At 48.0% G+C, this 24,028-nt stretch overlaps 1 protein-coding gene across 2 annotated transcripts; it reads left to right on the forward strand.

Annotated features, from left to right (window-relative positions):
- The first annotated feature begins 1,051 nt into the window (after positions 1–1,051).
- Positions 1,052–24,022, forward strand: mylk4b (myosin light chain kinase family, member 4b). 2 transcript variants are annotated; one of them, XM_062452949.1, is made up of 15 exons: positions 1,052–1,130; positions 5,223–5,478; positions 17,565–17,661; positions 17,811–18,300; positions 18,430–18,653; positions 19,025–19,130; positions 19,724–19,817; positions 20,187–20,296; positions 21,066–21,207; positions 21,512–21,582; positions 21,672–21,800; positions 21,886–22,038; positions 22,190–22,268; positions 22,377–22,421; positions 22,605–24,022. In XM_062452949.1, exons 1-14 carry the CDS (start codon positions 1,066–1,068, stop codon positions 22,419–22,421), a joined length of 2,061 nt encoding a protein of 686 aa, XP_062308933.1. In that variant the 5' UTR covers positions 1,052–1,065; the 3' UTR covers positions 22,605–24,022. The 2 variants fall into 2 exon arrangements, with proteins under 2 accessions (XP_062308933.1, XP_062308934.1); XM_062452950.1 differs by lacking the exons at positions 1,052–1,130; positions 5,223–5,478 and adding an exon at positions 7,759–8,069 and having other exon boundaries at positions 22,605–24,020.
- Positions 24,023–24,028: the final 6 nt, after the last annotated feature.

A 24,028-nucleotide genomic window follows, 5' to 3' on the forward strand; every position in this document is an offset into this window, starting at 1 on the left:
AGAGAGAGACAGAGAGAGAGACAGAGAGACAGAGAGAGAGACAGAGAGAGAGACAGAGAGAGAGACAGAGAGAGAGACAGAGAGAGACAGAGAGAGACAGAGAGAGACAGAGAGAGACAGAGAGAGACAGAGAGAGAGACAGAGAGAGAGACAGAGAGAGACGGAGAGAGACAGAGAGAGAGACAGAGAGAGACAGAGAGAGAGACAGAGAGAGAGACAGAGAGACAGAGAGAGAGACAGAGAGAGAGACAGAGAGAGAGCTTGAGATGGAGTGAGGGGTGGCAGGTGTTTGGATAAAAAGAATGTGCTTAACAGACATTCGACAAAGAGAGACAGGTGTGCCAACAGGAACTTGAGAGGAAAATAGAGGAACTGATGGAGTTAAAGGTGGGAAGGTGTTTAAGGAGAGTGGCCTGTAGGCCGCGAGGTCATTCTGCTGGTCCATTAAAGCCCTATATTTACTGAGTCCAGGTGCAAAGGTCCTTCCTACATCCCCTCCCAGCAAGCATCACACCTCGTTCCCAGTCTGGGTGTACTGAACACTCCCGGCCTCCACTCGTTAAACTCCTAAACACCGCGTCCCTGTGATCTAGCCTACAGTTCAGCACACGCTGTCAAACCTCAGTCCTTCGTCCCCTTCATGGAACCCCACAACGCTGGTCCTCCCTCCCCGCTGAGACACACACTGTTCTCCACATTCCCCACATCTCCTCCCCACTCCCATCTGTGTCCTTGGGCCAGACTCCTGGGATCAGAGCATAGACCACCCTCGCCCCCCCCCCCCCCCCCCCCGCCCGCCTCATCCCCTCCAGCCCCCCTCCCCCCAGCCCCTCTCCAGCCCCCCCTGCCTTTAGACTTCCCTCTCTCTCTCTCTCTCCCTCCTCCAGTGCAGCCCTGCTCCCAGAACCACTCCCTCCGCTGAGACAAGCCCACACCAGAGAGCTGTGTGTCCCACTGACCTGCAAGCCGACTTCCTCTGAGGCCGGACAGCTGCACCTAAGCCGCAGAAACGTTCGACGACCAGGAAAGACACGAGGAAGAAGGAGAGGGAGACGACCTGCTTCCATGAGAGACATGGGAGGGAAGGAGAAGAAGATGTTAGTTATTGCCAACATACCGAAACATACAGGGTGAGTTCTACGTTATTTAGGGTGCAGTGCTTTAAAAAAAAAAAATCGTTAACATGTACATCTTTTATAAGCGTTTTTCATTGTGTTCACTGCTTTTTCGCCATGAAGTAGAAAGTGGGGAGTAGTAAAATAATGTTATAAGTTGTAACATTGTCAAAAAGTGAGACGTGTTCTAGATACTCTCTCACCTGCTACATTTACTTTTATCTTCATACAGAATTAACTTATTAGGTTATCTACTTTTGATCTTTCAGTTATTTAGTCCTGTTCAGTATTATATATAGCTGCCTTAATAGTTATGTTATTCTTAGTGTTACATTTCAATCATATCTTAGAAGGGTCAGGATTCCAGCACCTCTTTCCCTATAGAGTTAGTTGCATCCCTAGCATAGTGCCAGTCAACATAATACTCTCTTCACTCTAATTAATGTTAGGGTGATTAAGTTTAAGATAGCATAACCAATTTGGTTAAATGTGTAGCTGAACACAACTTTTAAATAATTATTTGTCTCCTGTGCTACAGTCCATCTCAAAAACAAAGTTCTAAGTTTAATAAGTTATATAAGTTATAAGTCTTAATTTGCCTTAATTTACTTAATACATATAGAAAATAAATGGCATTGATGTACTGTAGAGACATGCAGAGCTTATTTACCATAAACCTCCCTGTTATTTACTACAACAACAAAGAAGCTACACACTAAAACAACAGTACATGGCTCCCCATATTACCACAGATAAAGTGACCCACGTGTTTACAGTTTAATTTGGGTTCTTTTCAGTGCGACACATCTGCTGTAGTTCTGCAGTGTAGTAGTTCTACAGTTACACACTTCAGCAGTGCCGTCTGTCGCCTGTGTGTGAAGGATGGGTTACAAGTGTGTGCGGGTGAATGTCTTTGCATTTGATGTGAGTGTGGGTGTGTGTGTGGGTTTGCGATCATTGCAATCTATGTATTTTTACACTTTCAATGAATTCATGCAGTTTATCAATTCAGAGCTTTCCTCAACACGCATTGCAAGTTTGTTTCTGTGTGTGTGTGTGTGTGTCCGAGCGTGTGTGTGCACGCGTTCACGCTTGTGTGTAACATACATTTGGGATTGGGTTCTGCAACACTTTCGGTGCAGTAATCTATACCCTCACACAGGCCTTTCAGCATCAGCCAAGCCTGGAGAGGGCTGGCGGGCGATGCTCTGATCAGAGAAACTGAAAACAGCTTTAGCAACGATCAAAGCCTTGGCTCTCCTGAACCGGGCGGGGGGAGGAGGGGGGGTTGAAGATGGCCAAGGTGAAGAAATGATAAGTGTAGAGGAAAAACATGCTGACTGCTTCATTTAACTGAGGAACATCCTGTACTAATGATGCAGCAGTGCATCTGCTACTAAGAGGAGCCTCTCATTCGAGTTCCTTGTCTCTTTAGTGAGAAAACAACAACAAAATCAGGCCCCCCTCAGGCCTGGTGATCACCGGTTTGTTGACATCGTCGCCCTCAATTAGTCAGAGGTTTATTTCGAGACTTAGGCCTGTGTCAGTCCACAGCAACCAAACATGCAAGCTGCCAGTCAAAGACGAGGCATCTTGACGCCATCTCCACGGCCAACAGCCCCCCCTGTTATGTTTGGTGGCTCAAACATGAGGTGTTGCCATGCTACGGAGCCTGGGCAGGAGTGGAGAGGGGAGGTGATGGATGGTCCAGAGAGGGTAGAACCAGCCCAGAGGGGAGCCCTTGTCTCTGACTGACAGTTGTACTAGGCTTCTTTATCCTCTCCACTGTAACGCTTGAAAACACATGGTACATAGAGAGGATGAGCCAAGGGAATCCCTCTACATACTGTGCACTCAGAAACACACACACACACATTTACCCACGACTTCACAGGAGACCCCCCCCCCACACACACATACACACACACTCACACACATACACACACAAGACCTTGAGCAGAAACCGTCAGATGAATGTTGCCGAGAAATGTGGGTGTCGCTACAGCTTGAGGGAGAAGTTTGAAAAGGCTAACCTGACATCCTGTCATGCTCCCAATTAGCATGATCCGGTTAATGAACAGTGGATGGTGTTCCATATCTCCAGGCTTGTGTTGACTCCCAGTATAAATAGATGAAGTGATACCTGATGCCTGAGGTGGGGCTGGGGCCGGGGCAGGGGCTGGGGCAGGGGCTGGGGCAGGGGCTGGGGCCGGGGCAGGGGCTGGGGCAGGGGCCGGGGCTGGGGCCGGGGCTGGGGCAGGGGCCGGGCTTGCAAGGGTTCCCTGTGTTTTGACGACTACAGCTGCTCTGATCTTTGATCTGGTAGCTCATGTGGATATGCTGGAGGGGGGGGGGGGGAGGGGGGGGATACACTTCAAACAACCCAACAAAGAAGCGTTTTTTTAGACACTTGGAACACAAAACGTTCGGACGGACATCTTTTAGGACGCTACCGGGCAGACGGAGCAGAACCTTGCAGACGACCAGGAGTGTAAACGCTTCAGTCCAAGTTAGACCCTCCTCAGAGCAAGTATCTGAAACTCATGAAGCTCCTCCGATCAGTCCCTCAAGTAGGATTAGAAAGGAAAGAGGGACACAGGACTGATGAATCAGTCGGATGTGACTGGATTACTAGTCAATCCAGGAAAAACCCATCAACTCAAGCTACGGCATCGCTCAAACAACCCTCAACAAGTACGCAGAAAACACCTGTTCCTCACACACACACACACGTGCGTACACACACACGTGCTTACACACACACAGAAACACACCCCTCCTCCTTCTGCCCGAACTCTGACCTTTCTTACGGGATTCCCCAAAATAAGCTCGTTAAAGTGGGTGTGCGGGGGTAACCTCACCACCCCTCTCACTCCAGGGGTCACCTCACCCCCCCCCCCTCACTCCAGGGGTCACCTCACCCCCCCCTCTCACTCCAGGGGTTCCCCAGGTCACCCCGGAGGTCACGCCGAGTTCACACAGCCAAAAATGACATGATGAAAATGACAGGGTGGTGGCCAGGTCACCAGCTGCTTCATAGCAGTGTGTTTGGAAGGATCCATCAGGGGAGAAGGTTCAGTCACCAAAACACAACAACATGTCCAGCTGCTGCTGCATGAGGAGATTTACCCCCCACAACCTCACCACACACGTACTACAATGATTTATCTTTTTCTAACTCCATCAACCTTCCTTTTAGTAGCTACTTATTATTCTCAAACAAACGTGTTGCTTCGTGATCCTGCATACAAACAGCGGACAGAACTTGGGGGAACGCAGAACGTGGGGGAACGCAGAACGTGGGGGAACGCAGAACGTGGGGGAACGCAGAATGTGGCCGTAGCGACGGCTCGCATGGCAGGTGTTCTGATGGAAACTCTGGACTGAAATCCAACGCTGCACTCAGGAACAAGAAGATCTGGCTGCTGGGTCTAAAACCCCAACTCTCTGACCTCCGTGGAAAGCGTGAGGCCTGTCTGAGTGCCTGGCAGACAACTATAAATATGAACATGAATATCCCCCATGAGCCAGCTTGGTTCTGATGATGGAAGCTCTACAGGTACAAGCCTAATTAAGCCAGCTGTCGCCAGCTGGCCTGGCTGGAGATTCTTTTGGTATAGCATCACTCCGCACTGCCTGACCCGTAACTGAGAGTGACCAAGACACGGTCATGCCATACCCGTATTTATTACACGGCTTTGTTGAATACTTCTTTTTGATTGGTCAATTAGGCTACAGCATTTCGACATCATACAAGGAGACGGACGCTATTAATAACTGACCGTTGCTATGGACGCCAACAGAATACTTTTTTCAGCGGACGAAATGAAGTTAAATCATCAGCATCGTATCAAATGACTGAACTCTTTAGTGTAGTCTGCCGGATCAGCGAGCCGGTCGTTTGATTACATCAGGTTTTGCTTCATAGTAACGATCAGCTCGCTGTACAGTAGCCTGCCCTACATGATCCCTTTCAACGAAACCCTGGGATAGAGATCGTTCAAGTGGAACTGATTGAGTGACTGAAAGATTCCGCGATGTGTTGATGGTTCCTGTCGGAAAACGTCTAACCCCACTCCTGTGTTCTGTTCTGCGTGTTTGGTTTAGATCAGACAAAAAACCTCCGTGTGTGGAAGGTCGCAGTGACTTGACCCCCGCCCGGAAACGACAGGCGTCGGATCCCCAGCCGCTTCGCCCCACCTCGCCAGGCGGGGACAAGATGGAGGGGCTGAAGGGGATACGTAACCGCAGCAACAGCCTCCGGCTGGGTCGCTTGGCGTTCTACCGCCACCTGGAGAAGGTGGAGACCATGCGCAGCTTCTGGGAGCTCAAACACATGGAGCTGAAGGGAGACTGTCCTGAGGTAAAGCTCACCTGACACACACATTTACATTTACATTTATTCATTTAGCAGACGCTTTTATCCAAAGCGACTTCCAAGAGAGAGCTTTACAAAGTGCATAGGTCACTGATCATAACAACAAGATAGCCACAAAACATCGCGAGTAGCCAAAACATGAAGCACACATTGTGAACAACCAAAGTAAGTGCCAAAGGGAAGAACCATAAGAGCATGTAGTTAAACAAGTTACAATTAAACAACATGAACCGCTATAAGTGCAAGTGTACACACACACACACCTGACAGACAAACACATCTGAAGTGAACTGAGTGGTTTATCATGTGTAGGCCTACAGCAAAAGTATCAGACAACAGTAATACAAATATTAGCAGCAGAGATGGGGAATATTTATATGTTTTATATTATATTGGAAAATGACCATTGAGCGTTTATTTTATGTTAAATACCCATTCATTCATCTATGTGGCAGCTTGCTATTCGCCATTTTCCCCCTAGAGGGAGATGCGTGTCTCTATTAGTGACGTGAATGCCTGTAGTTATACCAGCCAACTCCAGACTTCTGTGTCCTTCAAGCCACAGTTCACACCAAAACAAGACATCACGCCTGCAAAACTCCTATTTATTTGGAGTTGTTTTGTTATTACTGTGTTATCTCAGCCCTTTGATAAATGTATGAAGAATGTCCTCAAGCTGTGAAGGTTGGGGTTGTTGCTAAGAGGCGGTCGTCACACGTGTTTGGTGTAAAGATGTGTTGGCAGAGTAGCGATCAGGAAGGTGCTCAGTCCCATGTTGACCAGGCCGTGCACTCCAGGCCAGGTGACTGACTGTTTGAAGACTTAGTTTGAGCTTTACAACACGTGCTCCAGTCTCATACGCTGGCAAAGCCGCGAATCAAGAGCTGCTTTCGCTTTCAGCTCTGGAACTGAGACACTGGCTCTCAGCGCATGGGCAGCGTGGGGAGGGTTTCTAGTGAGATGCAGGGCTGCAACTGTAACTTAAGAGCCGAGTCTATTTCAATCAGACTGCACAACCCCCCTCTCTCTCTCTCTCTCTCTCTCTCTCTCTCTCTGTTTCTCTCTCTCCTTTCTTCCCTCCCATTCCATATCTGCAGTCTGCGTTTTTTCTCTCTCAAATGTCTCTTCTGTCTATCGCGAGTTCTTCCTCGTTTCTCCTTCAACACGTTCCGCCCCGAGCCATGTCTTCCTGCTACACTCTCAGCGGTCCTCCCCTGATCCCGCTCATGCAGGAAGGGGGGGCGGGGGTGTGAGAGGTGTGAAATGTGTGTGTGTGTCGTTCCTGCGAGGTGTCCTACTCTCGACCCTTGCCCTCCCACCTGCTGCCGCCTGTTAGACATGGAGCTGAGTGGAGCCGCAGGGATCTAGTTCATCTGAGAGCAGAGGTGGCTTTCCCTCCTCGGACAGCTGGGAGCTGTCACACGGCCCAGAGCCAGGCCACCGGACGCTGTCACACGGCCCAGAGCCAGGCCACTGGTCGCTGTCACACGGCCCAGAGCCAGGCCACTGGCCGCTGTCACACGGCCCAGAACCAGGCCACCGGACGCTGTCACACGGCCCAGAGCCAGGCCACTGGCCGCTGTCACACGGCCCAGAGCCAGGCCACTGGCCGCTGTCACAAGGCCCAGAACCAGGCCACCGGCCGTGCGCCCCGCTCAGGACTGGGTTACGTGGAGCGTTCTCACGTTGAATCCCACTCAGAAGTGCACCCGCCTGTCTTCCAGCGGCCTGTCATGTCGTTTCCTGTGTGTGTTTAGTACTCAGTGTAGCTCAGAGGAGGGAGAGGACGCTGTCTTAGCTGGGCCCTGCATGAACAGCTGCACCTGCTCCCCGACCTCTGACCTCTGACCCCCCCTGTGGTATACTTAGGACCCCACAGGCACAGGTGTGTGTGTGTGTGTGTATTTGGTGTTTGTTTTCCGAGTGTCTTATTGTGTGTGTGTGACATGGAGGGAGAAAAACAGACCCCCCCTCCTCTGGGTGTACTTAGTGCCCCGGGGACACAGGGCTGTGTGTGCATGCATGTACAAGTGCTGTGTACAAAGTTAAAGGATACCACAGTCTCTGCTCACGCCAGCGCCTTCTATACGTGTGCCGAGCTACAACACCCTGAACTCGACACCTGTCCCTGTCTCATCTCAGAGATGGCATGTTCTTTCCTTTTAGGTCCCTTGGCTGGGGGCAGGGTTAGGGGGGGGGGTCAGGTAGGGGGAAGGGGGTTAACAGCGTGACAGGCCAGACTGGTCCCTTCCCGGGCGCGAGGGGAGAGAGAGCGACGGACTTGCTCAGAGGGGCCCAGCCTTTTCGTAATCGCCGCTCGCCAGCACTCCGATGTCAACAACGTGTCGCTCGGCCAAGAGACGCCATCGCCGCGGGCGACAGAGAGACTGAAATAACAGCGCAGGCGGCTCTAGGTTGTGAAGACAGCCGCCTCCGACAACATGGAAAACCTCCTGAAGGATAAGGATATATGGATCGTGGGGAGTGTCTGTTTAGTGGCTTCTTTCCTCTGGAGAAGGATCTGGAATATTTTCTCCTACAAGAGGAGAAGGGACACAGCGTCCTCAGACATCCAGGTAGAGAGAGTGTGTGAGTGTCAGAGTGTGTTTGTGTGTGGGTGTCAGAGAGTGTGTGTGTGTGTCAGAGAGTGTGTTTGTGTCAGAGAGTGTGTGTGTGTGTCAGAAAGTTTGTGTGTTTGTGTCAGAGAGTGTGTGTGTGTGTGTGTCTGCATGCAGAGCTTTGAGGATTCACCTGTACAGGTGTGCTTGTAATTGTTTCCCCGGAGGACAGGATATTACACTGGCGCTACAATTCTATTATGAAATTACACAATGTATGGCCCTGCAATGAACCTGCATGGAATTCCATAAAAGGTCCCTTGTTAAAAACTTCTTGTAATGAGCGTAGTGAGTGTGTGTGTAGGTTGTGCTAGGCTAGGCAGCACAGAGTGTGTGCCTAGTGTGTGCTAGGCAAAGGCCGCACAGAGTTTGTGTACCTGGGAGTCAGGTGGCTGAGCGGTGAGGGAGTCGGACTAGTAATCCGAAGGTTGCCAGTTCGATTCCCGGTCATGCCAACTGACGTTGTGTCCTTGGGCAAGGCACTTCACCCTACTTGCCTCGGGGGAATGTCCCTGTACTTACTGTAAGTCCCTCTGGATAAGAGCGTCTGCTAAATGACTAAATGTAATGTAAATGTAGTGAGTCTGTGTGCAGTGTGCATATCAGAGCTCAGCTGGTTTTGGTGATCGATCACCTCTCGGACCCTGGAAGAAGACATCTGATGTGAGGAAATGTGATCTGTGATTCATTTTGGTTCCACACACCTCTCCTTAACCCCTGTGTTATCTTCGGGTCATTGTGACCCGAAGGCAGCGCAAGGGTTAAGACATCTGTGTTGTTTTTATATCAGATATTAAATAAGAACTAGAGAGGGTACAATTTCTGGGGAAATTGTAGGGTGTGCTTGCTTGCGTCAGTTGCACAGGGGTCCGTTTTTGAATGACATTTTTAAACTGATATTTCTGTATATTTTATATAAAAATGCATACTTATTATTTATAAAGATTACATAGATTTAAAAGCATTTTTTTTGCTGCTCATTTACAACTGAAAATACGAGTGAAATGTAGAATGAAATAGATCTTCTCATTTCCCCTGCAAAAGGCATCCTCATCGTTGAATCAAAACGAATAAATTTGGCAGAACGGTGTAAAAATTGACCTAATCTCTATGACGTAAACGTCCTTTTAAGTTTTTCCCTTCTCGTGATATTTTCATGCATTTAGCCTACTCATTGCATTCATTCATGAATAAAGAACCCCCTTTGAAGATTATTCTACGACGTTACCGGCAGTAGAAGATTGAATCGCGATTCAAACAGTACCATCTTCTAACTGAAAATATTCCCCCCAAAACATAAATAAGCTTGACATTTATTTAGTGGAAAATCGCTTTCATGAAAAGCTCACTGGTAGCAATCATTAAGTAACAACAGTAACAACGCAAAGTGCGCTATCCCTGTGTGGAGAAGCTGCCCCGGTAAATTGTACTACTACGGTACAGTACTAGTAGACTACTGCTGTGTTCGTCTTGGTAGCGATTGCGTTGGTTGAATTGGATTTAACGTTCCGTTGTACGGTTTAGGCTGAAATTAATTATTTTCATGAACAGATTGACAAAGTTTAGGCTGTGGCAATTAAGTTAAGGTTAGCAGTTAGATAGACTTTGGATTTAAGTAAGGGGAGTGCCGAACATGTTCTGTCGCCGTTTGACTTCCTACAGCTGTGTAGATGTTTTTGTAGTGTCTCGCGTAGGCTACAGCGTTGCAGTGAGCAACACTGGTTTGAAACCACAGGTAATGATAATTTCACCCACAAATCGTTTACTTGTAATGTCATAATAAATCCTACAACGAAAATGTATTTGTGAGGAATGTTTATTTTAAAGATTGAAAACAGATAACGCTACATCATAGACCACTGTAGTATGTGTTGCCCGGGCAACAGAGGCTAACGTCATGATGCTAATGCTTCAGTGAAATAGTAGACTACCGTTTCCAAAAGTAGATGTGGGCCTACTTCCTTAATAATATCAGCTAATATTGTACATTACATTTCATAATTGTGTTTCACATCACAAAGTAAAATGAGTAAATAGTTATCACCCTGGCCTCTTTGCTTGTGGCGTTCCTGCAGCTGCCTTGCAGTAAAGCTATAGTTAGCCTAGCTATCCCCCAAGTTAACAGATGTGAAACGAATGTTCTGCTACAGGTAGTCACGCGTGTTTTCGTGACGTTAGTGACGTCAGTGACTGTGGCTAGCAAATTAGCCACCGTTAGCTTCACTTTTCACCACAAAAACGCAATTTCTACTTAAACCATGCAACGGAACGTAAATAAAAATACAACCAACGCAATCGCTACCAAGACGAACCTTTTGACACCGCCGTTGTGTATGTAGTCCAAATATTGACTGATCCTTAGGGGGGCGAAAATAAATAATAATAATAAATAAATATATATGTGAGAGAACAAAGGTTGTGCTCTCGCCGAAGGCTTGAGCACACCCAATGACACAATGTGAAAGAAACTGCATTGGCTCAAATGGTCCCTAATCAATTTCCCAATGAATCAATCAAATCAGTTTGTAGCTGTTACTGTATGATGTAATGTACTGTATCATGTGACAAGTGTGAGATTTCTCAATCACATGACTTTGGCTCAGCCATTTGGAACAGACTGTGGAATATCTATCTCGCTAACTCACACACATAAATTCACACAGTCATCACATGAGAGGACAACTTTATTCCATCCCGGCTCTCTTAAATCACTATTTCATATCCTGTCATGACAGGCTGTGCTTTGTATGCACACACTCAATTGTTTTAAATAGGAAACCGTGGAGCACCTTTCAAAACCTTATTTAAACCCTGTCATAAAGTAAACGTAATACACTCCTCGTTAAGTGTTACAGCCGTGGAACCATCAGCAGTAAAGTCTGTCAGAGTCGGCTCCATGTGTCGCAGTGTCGACCAGCGTCGCTTTTAGTCTCAACCAGAGAGAGGAGCCTTTAAACACTAACTATATTTCAGCGTTTGTATTAATCTTACTCGAAAGCTTGAGTGGGTCAATGTCATTTGTTTGCATTTCCTCAGGGAGAGTGTGTGCGTGTGTGTGTGCGTGTCTGTGTGCTCCTTGTGCTAATGCGTGCATAAGACAGAGGCACTCCCTGTCCTCTTGTCTAATGTGAGAAACATCCACATAGCTGGGGACTAAATTAGCTGCTAGATGAATGACAGAGAGAGAAACATGGAGAGGGGAGAGAGAGGGAGGGAGAGAGAGAGGGAGGGAGAGAGATGGAGAGAGAGATGGATAGAGAGATGGAGAGAGAGATGGAGAGAGAGATGGAGAAAGAGAGGGAGAGAGAAGAGCAGAATGTGTCAGAGGAGAAAGGACACAGTTAAGTATGCAGATCTGAGAAAGTCATCTCTATATCAGGTGTCACAGTGTGACCAGCTGCCATGTCAAGACCAGTCTAGCGAACGTCCTCTTTCTCTCGTTCACCTGCTACCCCGCTCACTTCATCACCACGGATCTCATGCCGCTCTTTAAAGACTTTAAAGCCCCGTTCCAACTTCTTTTGGTCTTGATCTCCGTGTTACTGCGTTTGTTTATCCATCCTTCTGTCAGTCCTCCTTTCTGTCTCTCTCTCTCTCTCTCTCTCTCTCTCTCTCTCTCTCTCTCTCTCTCTCTCTCTCTCTCTCTCTCTCTCTCTCTCTCTCTCTCTCACTCTCACTCTCACTCTCACTCTCACTCTCACTCTCACTCTCACTCTCACTCTCACTCTGTCTCTCTCTCTCTCTCTCTCTCTCTCTCTCTCTCTCTCTCTCTCTCTCTCTCTCTCTCTCTGTGTCTTTCTGTCTCGCTCTCTCTCTATGTGTCTCTCACTCTTTTCTCTCTCTGTGTCTCTCTCTGTGGGTGTCTCTCTCTCTCCCTGTGGTCTGAGGGCTGGTTGAGAATGTGCTGTTTTCACTTGGAGTCGTCTTGCCTTTGGCCTGTCACTGGTGTCTGGTAACAGACGTTTGCATAACTCATTACCAGTGCTGCTCTGGCACCTAATGGACCTTCTTGTCACATTGACAGAAGACACACACACATGCACAAACACACACGCAGAGAGAGAGAGAGAAATAAGGGGCTAGCTGGGAGCCTTGGGGAAAAACAAGAATAATAAAACTGTCAGGAGAGAGAGGAATGAAGGAGGGACACAATATTAGGTTGAGCAACTGGACTTTTTTTTTTAGCAGACGCTTTTATCCAAAGCGACTTCCAAGAGAGAGCTTTACAAAGTGCATAGGTCACTGATCATAACAACGAGATAGCCACAAAACATTGCGAGTAGCCAAAACATGAAGCACACATTGTGAACAACCAAAATAAGTGCCAAAGGGAAGAACCATAAGAGCATGTAGTTAAACAAGTTACAATTAAACAACATGAACTGCTATAAGTGCAAGTGTACCTGTGGAAAAAAATCAAGCAACAATAATAAAACAATATATCACAGTGAGTACAAAAATTTAAGTCAGTTACCACTAACCACAAGAGCAACAAGTCTCTAAGCAAGAGTCATTGTGATCCTTGAGGAAACTAACATCGGGTCAAGCGAACCATTCCTAAGTACCGTTGTACTCCCGGAACAAGTGCGTCTTGAGCCTTTTCTTGAAGGTGGAGAGACAGTCAGTGTCTCTGATGGAAGTGGGGAGTTGATTCCACCACCGGGGGGCCAGACAGGAGAAGAGCTTGTGTTGGGACCGGGCGGTCTTGAGCGGTGGGACCACCAGGCGGTTGTCTGAAGAAGACCGTAGGTGACGGGTGGGGGTGTAGGGCTGCAGGAGAGACTTGATGTAGACGGGTGCAGTCCCGTTCACTGCTCGGAAGGTCAATACCAGGGTCTTGAACTTTTGAGTGACACACTTTCACAGCAAGTAGTTAAAGTTGTTATGTGACTGCAGGCCAAGTTTATGAGTTGTCAACGCATAGACAGAGACTGGCAGAAACACTACAAACACTGTGTTCCAGGGAAGAGCAGAGACCATGGCTGTCCCTCAGTTCTCTCCTGACCTCTAGTGGCAGGTTGAGGTAAAACAGTTTGACCCAAGGAACTAGTTTGGAGGAGTTGACGTATTTGAGTTAACATTTTTCAACATATTTGAGTTGAACTTAAAAATTATTATTGTGATCAGATGAGGTGCTGTGATATAATTGAACCCACATTTTATTTTGTAATATTTCATGACAAAAATACACGATCATTCACAGCAAATGTAAAAGTGTTCATTTAACACGTTGTGTCCTGGTGTAACATTTGTAGATTTTTTTAATTATTATTATTTTTTCATTATGTCTTAAAGCATTTTAGCATTTATTTTTCTGTGCTTAAGACTTTTGCACAGTACTGGAGGAAGATATGATTGGACCAACCCACTGCTATCCTGTCACACAGAGTCTATGAGGTGGATGCTGAGGAACGTCTCTGCTGTGTCAGTAGCTTGTGTCTGTAGCTTGTGTCTGTAGCTTGTGTCTGTAGCTTGTGTCTGTAGCTTGTGTCAGTAGCTTGTGTCTGCCATGGGCTGGAAACGAAATGCCTTTTATGTTACAGGGTAGCGTGCAGATCTGGAATGGGCATTGTGGTCTTTAACCCCATCTTGTCCGGTCAGGCTGGAGGATGTGTGTGTGTGCGTGTGTGTGTGTGCCTGTGTGTGTGCCTGTGTGTGCCTGTGTGCGTGCATGTGTGTGTGCCTGTGTGTGTGCATGTGTGTGCCTGTGTGTGTGCCTGTGTGTGTGCCTGTGTGTGTGCATGTGTGTGCCTGTGTGTGTGCCTGTGTATGTGTGTGTGTGTGCGTGTGTGTGTGCATGTGCGTGTGCGTGAGGTTGGAGGGACAAGGCTGGGTTTCTGCGTCACCAAACTTTTCTAAACTGCTTATTCAGGAGAATTGGGTGTCGAGGTCCAGTTAAACATCCTCAGCCCTCATTCCTCGGTTTGTAGAATCCAAGTACTGTGAAAAAGTATTTTACAGAAATATTTTCTTCAATATTTTTTTTTGGTCTTCTGTATTTGTGCTGCAGTATAAAAGTACAATGTTGACAAATGTTTTTATTTTAATTTCCATTAAGTCTTAAAGTATTTTTTCAATCCTTTTATAAAAAAAAATATATATATATATTTGTGCCTAAGACTTTAGCACAGTATTGTATACCTGTTGGATCAGTGTAGGCAGGAAGTGATGTGGCACCTTGGAATCCTCACCTGTGCTGCTCAGCTTGTTTATGAATCTGTTCAGAGTAGAACAAGATACAGCGCAGTAGGAAACACTAACGCCATATCACACGCTGACCTTAGTCTTCATCCCTGGCTGTTAATATGAATGCCACTTAGAACATATTTCCTGTTTCCTGTTTTGATCCCTTTCATACTGTCGTAGTTGTTTGGTGGTACTGTATCTCTCCTGTTTCCTGTGACCCTTCACCTCAGGTTGGGTGAATAGCCGTCCTATACTGGGAACTGTAGGTGACCTTTCACCTCAGATAGCAGTCAATTTACTGGGAAATGTAGGTGACCTTTCACCTCAGATAGCTGTCCTATACTGGGAACTGTAGCCCCGGGCTTGTCTTAAATCCTGGAACTTATAGCTTCATTTTTCTTGGTCCTACTCTTCACTTTCCTTTGCTGCTCAAATCTCAGTTTTACAAGACTACACACATCCGCTCTGAGAATAACAGGTCGATCAAGAGGACCGTTTGGCATTTGGGGAGGTTCAGAAATACCCACAATGCAGAGGTCCAGAGGGGTTAATAAAGTCTTAGTGACTGCGTGCGCTCACACCTGTTACTCCTCTTCAACACAACGGAACAATGTGACAAGGCAGAGGAGAAAGACAGTTACAGTTTCTCCTGTGTTTCAAAACATCTGAAGGATTATTCCTTTTTTAGAGGCTGTCCTTTTTTAGAAACCGTCCCTTTTGGGAGGTTATCCTTCCAGGGTCTGTCCAGTGAAACGCTGTCGGTTTTCGAACACGTGGTTGCGTTATCTGTCCTCCACTTTGGTCGTTTTGTTATTCGGATAAGATCAGGTTTCAAACGCAAATTCTCCGGATTCTGACACCTGGCCCGAGGGCTTAGAGAAGCTCTCGGATGTCACACGTCCATCCCACCCTCCCGGGCCATCAGCCTCCATCAGTGGCCACTCGAGTTCTGACGTCCTGCGGGGCCCACTGTGTATTAGTGGAGGACATGCCCCTGCTACTCTTATAAGTTGTTATGTGGGCCTTGAGTAAGAGAGAACCCCTGAGTGAGCGGCCAGGCGCCTGTCACCCACTCTGTCTTTGCTGCTTTTGGAGCTGTTAATGGTCTGGTCTTGCCCGAGCTAATCTGAAGTGAGTTCCGCCTTTGATTGCCTGTTCGGAGTACGTCTATATTCTGAACGAAGACCTGAACAGGGAAGAGTTGGTCGTTGTTGACTTTTGATCTAAACAGCTAATGACAGTGACTGCTTAGTGTAGTTACCGCCCACTGCCGAAACAACCATGAACTCCAGTCTGGTCAACTCCCTGGCCAAGGTGTACGACCCCAAACCTCTACACGGGCAGAAACCAGGAGGGAAGAGGCCGTCTTTGGCTGGACTGGACAAAGCGCCCTCCTCCTCCTGTTCGTCCGCCTGGCCTGATGGAGATCTGCGCTGCGTGGAGACTCGCATGGACTCCCTGAGCTCACAGATGGATCAGCTGCTCAGCTTGCAGGAGACGGTCCTGACCCGGCTGGACGGTCTGTCCCGGGACTTGGGGGTCGTGGGGCGGGAAGTGGCCTGGCTGCGAGAGGGAGGCCGGGGCGGGACGGAGGTGGGCGCAGCGGGCAGGGAGCTGCAGGGGGTGGTGCTGGAGGCCAGTGAGCGGGTGGAGCAGCAGGGGTGCAGGCTGGAGGGGGTGGAGAGGCTGGTGGAGGGCATGCAGCAGATCATCAGCTTCGTCGGGGACGTGGTGAAGAGCTCCAGGCTGGTGGAGTTGCTGTTTAAGAAGCCTAAAGGCCGTGTCAGTAAAGCTAGCAGAAAGGTAAGTGGCTGGAAGTGGTGGGGTGGGGCTAGGGGCAGTGGCAGCAACACCTCTCTGACGGTCTTTTTGATTTTTGAGGTAATCTGACGTGAGCCTGAACTGCACTGTATTTGCCTCAGTAGCCTTCGAACTAATATTGTAACTGCTCTGGAACTCGACCAAAACTTAAGAACATTGTCCGTGTTTGATCAGGATGCTACCTTGGTAGTCCCTGTAAACTGTAACCCAGCCCACTGGTCTGTGTGAGAATCTCTTAGATTGGAGACAAGTGTTTGAAGCAGCCTCACCCCTCAACACACTCAAGCTTAGCCATCAGTCACTAGAGAGGCACATGATTCTGGAAGTGTTGTGTTTGCCTTCCAGCTATGAAGTCGACTGCGAATAACTCTGTGAATGTGTGACATTTCTTTGAACGGTGTGTCATGTCTGCCAGTTGTGTTTGTGGCCACAGTAAGCCTACATTGTACTATGCCTGTCTGCAATGCCTGATGGCATGACCTTATTGAACGGCGTGCATACTGACTGGAACTCAAGATCAACAATGATGCTCAACTCTGGAGGAACGTTATCAATGTGTCCTAGGCTTGTAGTTCTTCAGAAACATGCATTTATGTGTGAAGTCCTTCCAGTTAGGCGTGTGTGTGTCCTCTCACCAGGATATATTGTGCAGTAGGCTGACTCGACCGCTGTAGGCTAGGTTGGTAGGGTGGCAAGGCTAGGTAAACACTCATAAGTTCTGATTTATTACGCCACATTGCTCGTAACCTAAGATGCTGCAAAACTCAGGACACCATGAGGGGGGACGGGGGACAGGGGACAGACAGGCTGACAACTTCTCCTACATTTAATGTGTGACCAGAGTAGCGTTGTTTTAGATCAGTGCTTTACCGTCAGTTAGATAACGGACTGTCAGCTCTCAGGATGGGAGTCAGTGTATATTTTGCGATGTTGATGCGTCCAGGGAAACGTGAGGTGAGTGGAAAAGAGACTGGAGACCGGTCATGTCATCTGACACATAAAGGAACTTCCTGTCTCTGACGGAACTTCCTGTCTCTGATGGAACTTCCTGTCTCTGATGGAACTTGTAGTATTGGGACTGTGAGTAAGAACAGTTGGGGAACAGAAGACCCTCACGAGTCAAATGTGCTGATTGTTTTAATAGTTTGACACCCAAAACACAAAGTGTTAAACTGCCTGGTGTTGCCGTTCCCTGTCCGGTGTATCCTAGCGACTAGAATGTTGTTCGGTGTATCCTAGTGACTAGAATGTTGTTCGGTGTATCCTAGCGACTAGAATGTTGTTCGGTGTATCCTAGCGACTAGAATGTTGTTCGGTGTATCCTAGCGACGACAATATTCTAGCAGCTCCTCTTCTTAACGTCACCGGTGTGCTTCACAGACGTCACAAAGCCGAATGCACTTCAAAGGGATCTTCTAAGGCAATTCTCCTCCTTCCCTCTCCCAGGTGAAAGACCTCAGAGGAAAGGATGGGAAGGACAAGTCCAACCTTAACACAAAGGGCATTAAGACCCAGAAGAAGAGGAGTCCCCCAGACTCAACAGGTAGGACACAGTTCTCCCTTTAACTCTTCAACCACCTCCGTTTCTCAACTACTGTGACACAACGAACAAGGAAGTACATCAGGTCGTTCCACGTGACCGATAGGAAGGTGGTAGTCGATGACAGTGTGTGTTCCCCTGTTCCCCTGCAGACTCCGCCCCCCTCAGGGACTCCGCCCCCCTCAGGGAGGCCTTGCTACAGGATCAGGTGGAGAAACTGAACAGGGAGAACACAGAGCGTTCCCATGGCGACCCGGAGGCTGAGGGGGTTGGTGTGGACGGAGGAGGTGGAGGAAGGGCGGAGTTACTAGGGTTGATCCTGGGTGAACAGCACGTCCCAGCGGTCCCTTCTTTAGCGGGGGAAGAGGAGGGGTGGAGCAGCCCGGGTGAGCAGGAGGAGGAGAAGGAGCAGGAGGAGGAGGAGGAGGGAGACGTTTTCAGGGACTCTGAGTCGGAGGTGGAGGAGGAGAAAGAGGAGGGAGAGCTAAAGGTGAAGGAGCCTCCGGGAGAGGAGGAGGAGGAGGAGGAGAAGCGGAGAGGAGGAGAGGGCGAGGAGGAGGAGACATCAGAACAGCAGGTGCTTCGGCCTGCTGTCGACATTCCCACACAGAATCCTGAGAGCAGTCTCCCGTCACTGGAGAGGTACTCCTCTCTCACAAAACACACATCTGCATGGATAACCGTTTCACATCCTCACTGGCGTCTTTTCAAAGCGCAAGGACACATTTAAATTTGTTTGGTGTCGTTTTCTTTGGGTTGATTTGCGTTTAGCTCTGAGGTGGCGGCCAGCAGTAAACGACGAGTCACAGAGGAGGAGGTGGTCAAGGATGACCTGAAGAAGAGCCGGGTGGAGGAGAAGGAGGTGGAGGAGAAGGGAGTGGAGGAGGAGGAGGGAGGACGAGTACCTGAGGAGGAAGAGCCGGACACTGCCCAATCACACTCCCTGGAGTCGGAGGAGGTGGATGGAGAGTCGAGCGTGAAAGAGTACATGATCGGTAAGAGCTGGAATATTAGTGGTTTTGATGGATTTGTAGCTTCCATGTCTTTATTGGCCTGGCCAGCAGGAAGTTAGACGAAACCATCCTGATATTGTGAGCTTCTTGGAAGCTGACCAGATCGGTGTGGCTATAATATGCTTGCATGCTGATAGACGGGGCAGAGACAACTAGAATTGGCCTTTCGGTCAAGGACATTAGAGTTTAAGAAAGTCGCTACCCAGATCCAATGGCATGGCACTATGCAGGCTTGAACGTCACCAGCATACCACAGCTGGCAAATGGGACATGGAGACAGTGTCATGGAGTTATTCACTACATTCAGCTCCTCTCTCTCTCTCTACCTGTCTCTCTTTCTCTCTCTCCGTCAGACTCCAGCCCTCCACCTTCTGCCCCTTTCGAACACCGCATTGTGGTACCCAAACCTCACCAGATAGCCACCTTCTACAGCATCAACAGAGAGGAGGTCTTAGGAGGGTGAGTCAGAGGAAAAGAGTGAGAGAGCACACACACACTAAGCTCCCCTAACACACACACACACACACTAAGGTCCCCTAACACACACACACACACACACACTAAGCTCCCCTACTCTCAGCTCTCATAACACCAGTCAGGCAGTTTATTTATACTCCAGAGGTATGTGAAAACGACCCTACAATCTCTCACACACACACACACACTATGCCCATGCCGGCCTTGTCTAATGAAATCAAAGGAAACATCCAACTCCATGACGGAGCCAGTTAAAAGTTTTTCCCCAAGCTCTTTTAATTGCCCCTTCAAGGGCAGATGATTATGAGCCTCTGGTGGGAGCTGGGGGGGGCAAGTGCATAACAGCAGCCCCCTGTGATGCAACAGGCCAGTGTTAAACCCAAGTCTCAGCCTGAAGATTACTACTCTGCACGCCAACACATCTTTCACATGCCCTGGGTAATGATACATAGGCTACCAATGTAACCGACTGATGGCATCATGAGGTGAATAAGCTTTGGCGCGTCCTGGATTGATCAGTAGAATCGTTGTCATTCTTGACGTTTCTGTCTGTTTCCTTGGGGGGGGGGTTGAAGGGGACGTTTTGGACAGGTTCACAAGTGTGTGGAGAACTCGTCAGGTCTGACGCTGGCTGCCAAGATTATCAAAGCCAGAAGCCTGAAGGAGAAGGTAATGTTCCTGATATAGAAGCTGACTGGGAAATATTTACAAGAACACACGTCATAGGCATTGTAGATACACCAGATTCCCAAACACCCAGATGGTTGGATAGTGAATCATTTCCAAACGCAGTCACAAACATCTAGTATATGCAGTTGGTCAGTGTCTCACCTTCCCTACCATTGGTCAGCTGCTTAAAATGGGAGACGTGATTGGGTGGAGTTAGGGTCATATGTCTTGGCAAGTCTGAATGATTTTTCTCTGAGTAATAGATGGCTCAAGTAGCTATCTGATTGTCCTAGTAAACTATGCACACTGCCTGTCTGTCTGTCTGGAGAGAGAGTCAGTACAAGTGTGTTTCTCTGGGTCGTTTCACAGGAGGTGGTTAAGAACGAGATCCAGGTGATGAACCAGCTTAACCACGCCAACCTGATCCAGCTGTACGCTGCCTTCGAATCTCGCCACGACATCATCCTCGTCATGGAATAGTGAGTGCTCACGCGTCTTTAACCCTTGTGTTATCTTCGGGTCATTCTGACCCATCAGTCATTGTGACCCACCTTCGTATTGCGACAGATTTACCGCATACAAAGACAAAGTGAAGCATATTCTTTTAACCGTTGGGCTGTCTCAGACCCCCCACATTGCGATGGTTAAAAGAAAATTATTTTAATTTGTTTTTGTATTGGGTAAAATCGGGTAAACACAACGGTGGTTCGTTATGAACCTTTGGGTCATGTGACCCGAAGGCAGCACGAGGGTTAAGAAAGTGTGTGTGTGGGGGGGTGAAACGCTCACGAACCTCCCCTGTCTCCCCCCCTCCTCCCTGTCTCCCCCCCCGTCTCTTTCTCTCTGTCTGTCTCTCTGTCTGTCTCTTTCTCTCTCTCTCTCCTGGTCTCTCTGTCGCTCTCTCTCGGTCTCTCTCTGTCGCTCTCTCTGTCACTCTCTGTCTCTCTTTTTCTCTCTTTCTGTCTCTCTCTCTCTCTTTCTGTCTCTCTCTCTTTCTCTCTCTCTCTCCCGGTCTCTCTCTGTCGCTCTCTCTCGGTCTCTCTCTGTCGCTCTCTGTCGCTCTCTCTGTCACTCTCTCTGTCTCTCTTTTTCTCTCTTTCTGTCTCTCTCTCTCTTTCTGTCTCTCTCTCTGTCTCTCTGTCTCTCTCCGTCTCCCTCTCTGTCTCTCTCTTTTTCTCTCTCTCTGTCTCCCTCTCTGTCTCTGCGATGGCGTTTCTAACGGTGTGTCCTCTACTCCGGACGCCACAGCGTGGACGGTGGGGAGCTGTTCGACCGCATCATCGACGAGAACTACAACCTGACGGAGCTGGACACCGTGCTGTTCATCCGTCAGATCAGCGAGGGCCTGCAGTACATGCACAAGATGTACATCCTCCATCTTGACCTTAAGGTACGTGTGTGACTGGCTGTGACCTGGGAAGGGATTCTGGGCAGTCGGGTGTGTTCGAACAGCCGTCTCTCACTGTCTCTTTGAGAGATTTGACGTCAGTTCCGAGCAGAAAGTTAGAAACAGTTGTCTGAATGTGTAGAGGTAGGCCAGGGTAATCTTACCTGCTATTGAACTTAGCACATCACACGGTCTTAGCGGCAGTTGCTAGCCAACCCTGTCGCCTTGGACCTCCTCCTCAGCCGACAGACTTCTAACGTTGGTCTTTTCTCTGTCTCCTGTGTCGCGCCGCTCGCTCCTCGTGCAGCCGGAGAACATTCTGTGTGTCAGCCGAGTCACAAACAAGATCAAGATCATCGACTTTGGTCTGGCCAGGAGGTAAGATACTGTACTTCCTCCCTCCTCCCCTCTTCTTGGTGCTGCTTTACAGGTATATACTGTATAATTATCTTACCCCTTCCATTTAGGTACAAGCCCAGGGAGAAGCTGAGGGTGAACTTTGGGACACCTGAGTTCCTGGCTCCAGAGGTCATCAACTACGAGTTTGTTTCATTCCCAACTGATATGTGGAGCCTGGGGGTCATCACTTACATGCTGTGAGGCCTGATACACACACACACACACACACTGACACAAGACACGCACACTATTCCAGTAGTTGACCTCTCCACTTCCCTACAGCCTTAGCGGCCTATCCCCGTTCCTGGGCGACGATGATAATGAAACGCTGAACAACATCCTGGCGTGCCAGTGGAACTTCGAGGAGGAAGAGTTTACAGAGATCTCAGAGGAGGCCAAAGACTTCATCACTCGTCTGCTGGTCAAGAGCAAAAGGTGTGTTCCTCGATACATTCGTTCCAAGTATGACGCCATGAGCTTGAAGATTAAGACCGTGATGCCTGTAACTCCATCACACCCTCAGAATTTTGTGTTAATTTAGTGTAAACTCGACTTGGACGGTGTGTGTGTGTGTGTCAATCTCTAGCTGGAGGATGAGCGCAGCAGAGTCTCTCCGACACCCATGGCTGTCAGACCACAGTCTCCACTACCGCCTGCATCAAAAAGTATCACAACATATTTACTATTCCACAATGATGTGTTCGATATACCACGGAAACAGAACACATTTCTATGGCAGTGATCTGATGCAGACTTTTCTCTTTGCTTCCTAGAAAAACAAGTGCCACTCCACACACGCCCCTCCTCCAGAGAGCTAGGTAAGCCTTGACCACTAACCCCTCAATTCTCTGGATTAAACCTTGATTGGTACAATCTGTTTTCGTCTAGACCCCTCATGTTAAATTACTTTGACACCCCCGATCTAGACAGGCTGACCTCTCAGAGGGAAATATATGGAATATTGTGGTCTCATCCTGATTCCTGTTCTGCTTGTGTTCCAGAATGATCCCCTAGACCCGACGGGTTCTTCGTGAGAACACAGGGCTGCGGAGCCCGAAACTGGACCAACTCTGCCGTTGCTGCACGGCTACCGGATGACTACTCTCTGCCTCGCATCCACGCATTAGCTTAGCACCGCGGCTCGCTAGCTCCAGCGCCGGCTTCGTCGCCATGGAGGTCACCTCTGACCTTTCTTCACCTAGTGTTGTGAGCGATAGTGTACTTCGTGATAGTGAGTACGAAGGTGGTCAGATTCTACTGACATGCTGAACACTGTCTCACAACAACAAAATAGGCAAATAGCAAAAATAGGATCAGCGTTACTGGCAACTAAAGCGAATCTCGAGAAATAATATGTCACGTCACACAAAACCGCACAGGTATTCAGAAATCCTGTTTGTTGTATGGATTCTTAGTTGTAGGCTACTAGTTTGACATTTTTGGATCAGTTTCACAGATGAACATGAATGAAGCTGCATGCTATGCACTTTATAATAGATCACTAATCAAGCATAGGCAACTGAAGGTCTAAAGCTGCTTTTTAAACAAGAATATTTACTGCGAATATATGTTCTGATAGAACTGCTTTGCGGATCGTAGATTGATAGGCTACATTTGTGACAACACGTCTTATACTCTTTACAGTTGTCTGGTATAAGCGCAGCTTGTCTATCGGTTAATAGTTTGAACTGCTGTTTATTTTACATTTAACACAATGCTACATTTCCCCATTTCCATCATAAATATATTTTTACAAGAATCAGTAGCCTACATTATCGTTTTACAGGCTAGAAACGAGGCCAAACACAACGAGCCATAGCGTACGCTCCACTGTGCGTTTTTAGATGCAGTAAATGATAGGCCTACGCCACGACTCTTCAGTTTTCCCTAGTAATAAAAATAAACAGTTGTTGAATGTCACCCTCTTGCGCCTGCCCAGTGCCTACTGCTAACCGCGTGAGCCGCGGTTAACGTTACCGTTAAAAGCTTGTGTAGCCCACGCGCCTGCATGCTGTTCGCTTGCTCTTGCAATTTGGAGTAGCCCTCTCACCTTCCATGAAGGCGTAACGACATACAAAACACTACCTATGATTCAATGTTTATCACCGATGTGTTAGTTCTTATGTTCAGGGATGATCCTAGTTCATTGCCGGATTTTACTTGAAATGCAAGGCTTTACAAACTGTAAGAAAAGGGTATATCTCAGAAAACTACTTGTTACACCATCGCATAGCTGGTTACATTATGTACTGTCAGTTGGTCACCTGTGGCCACTTATTGATTCTCACTATACCCTTTGACAATGGAAAAGCTTAGTCATTTTGACTTATTTAAATTGTTGATTTTTTTTTTGTGATTTAATTTTTCAAGTTGTCATTTATCAATGAAAAGAAAATGTTAGAAAAAAAAATAAACCTAGTGATTC

Source organism: Osmerus eperlanus, chromosome 26, assembly GCF_963692335.1.
Source record: "Osmerus eperlanus chromosome 26, fOsmEpe2.1, whole genome shotgun sequence".
Classification (NCBI taxonomy): Eukaryota; Metazoa; Chordata; class Actinopteri; order Osmeriformes; family Osmeridae; genus Osmerus; species Osmerus eperlanus.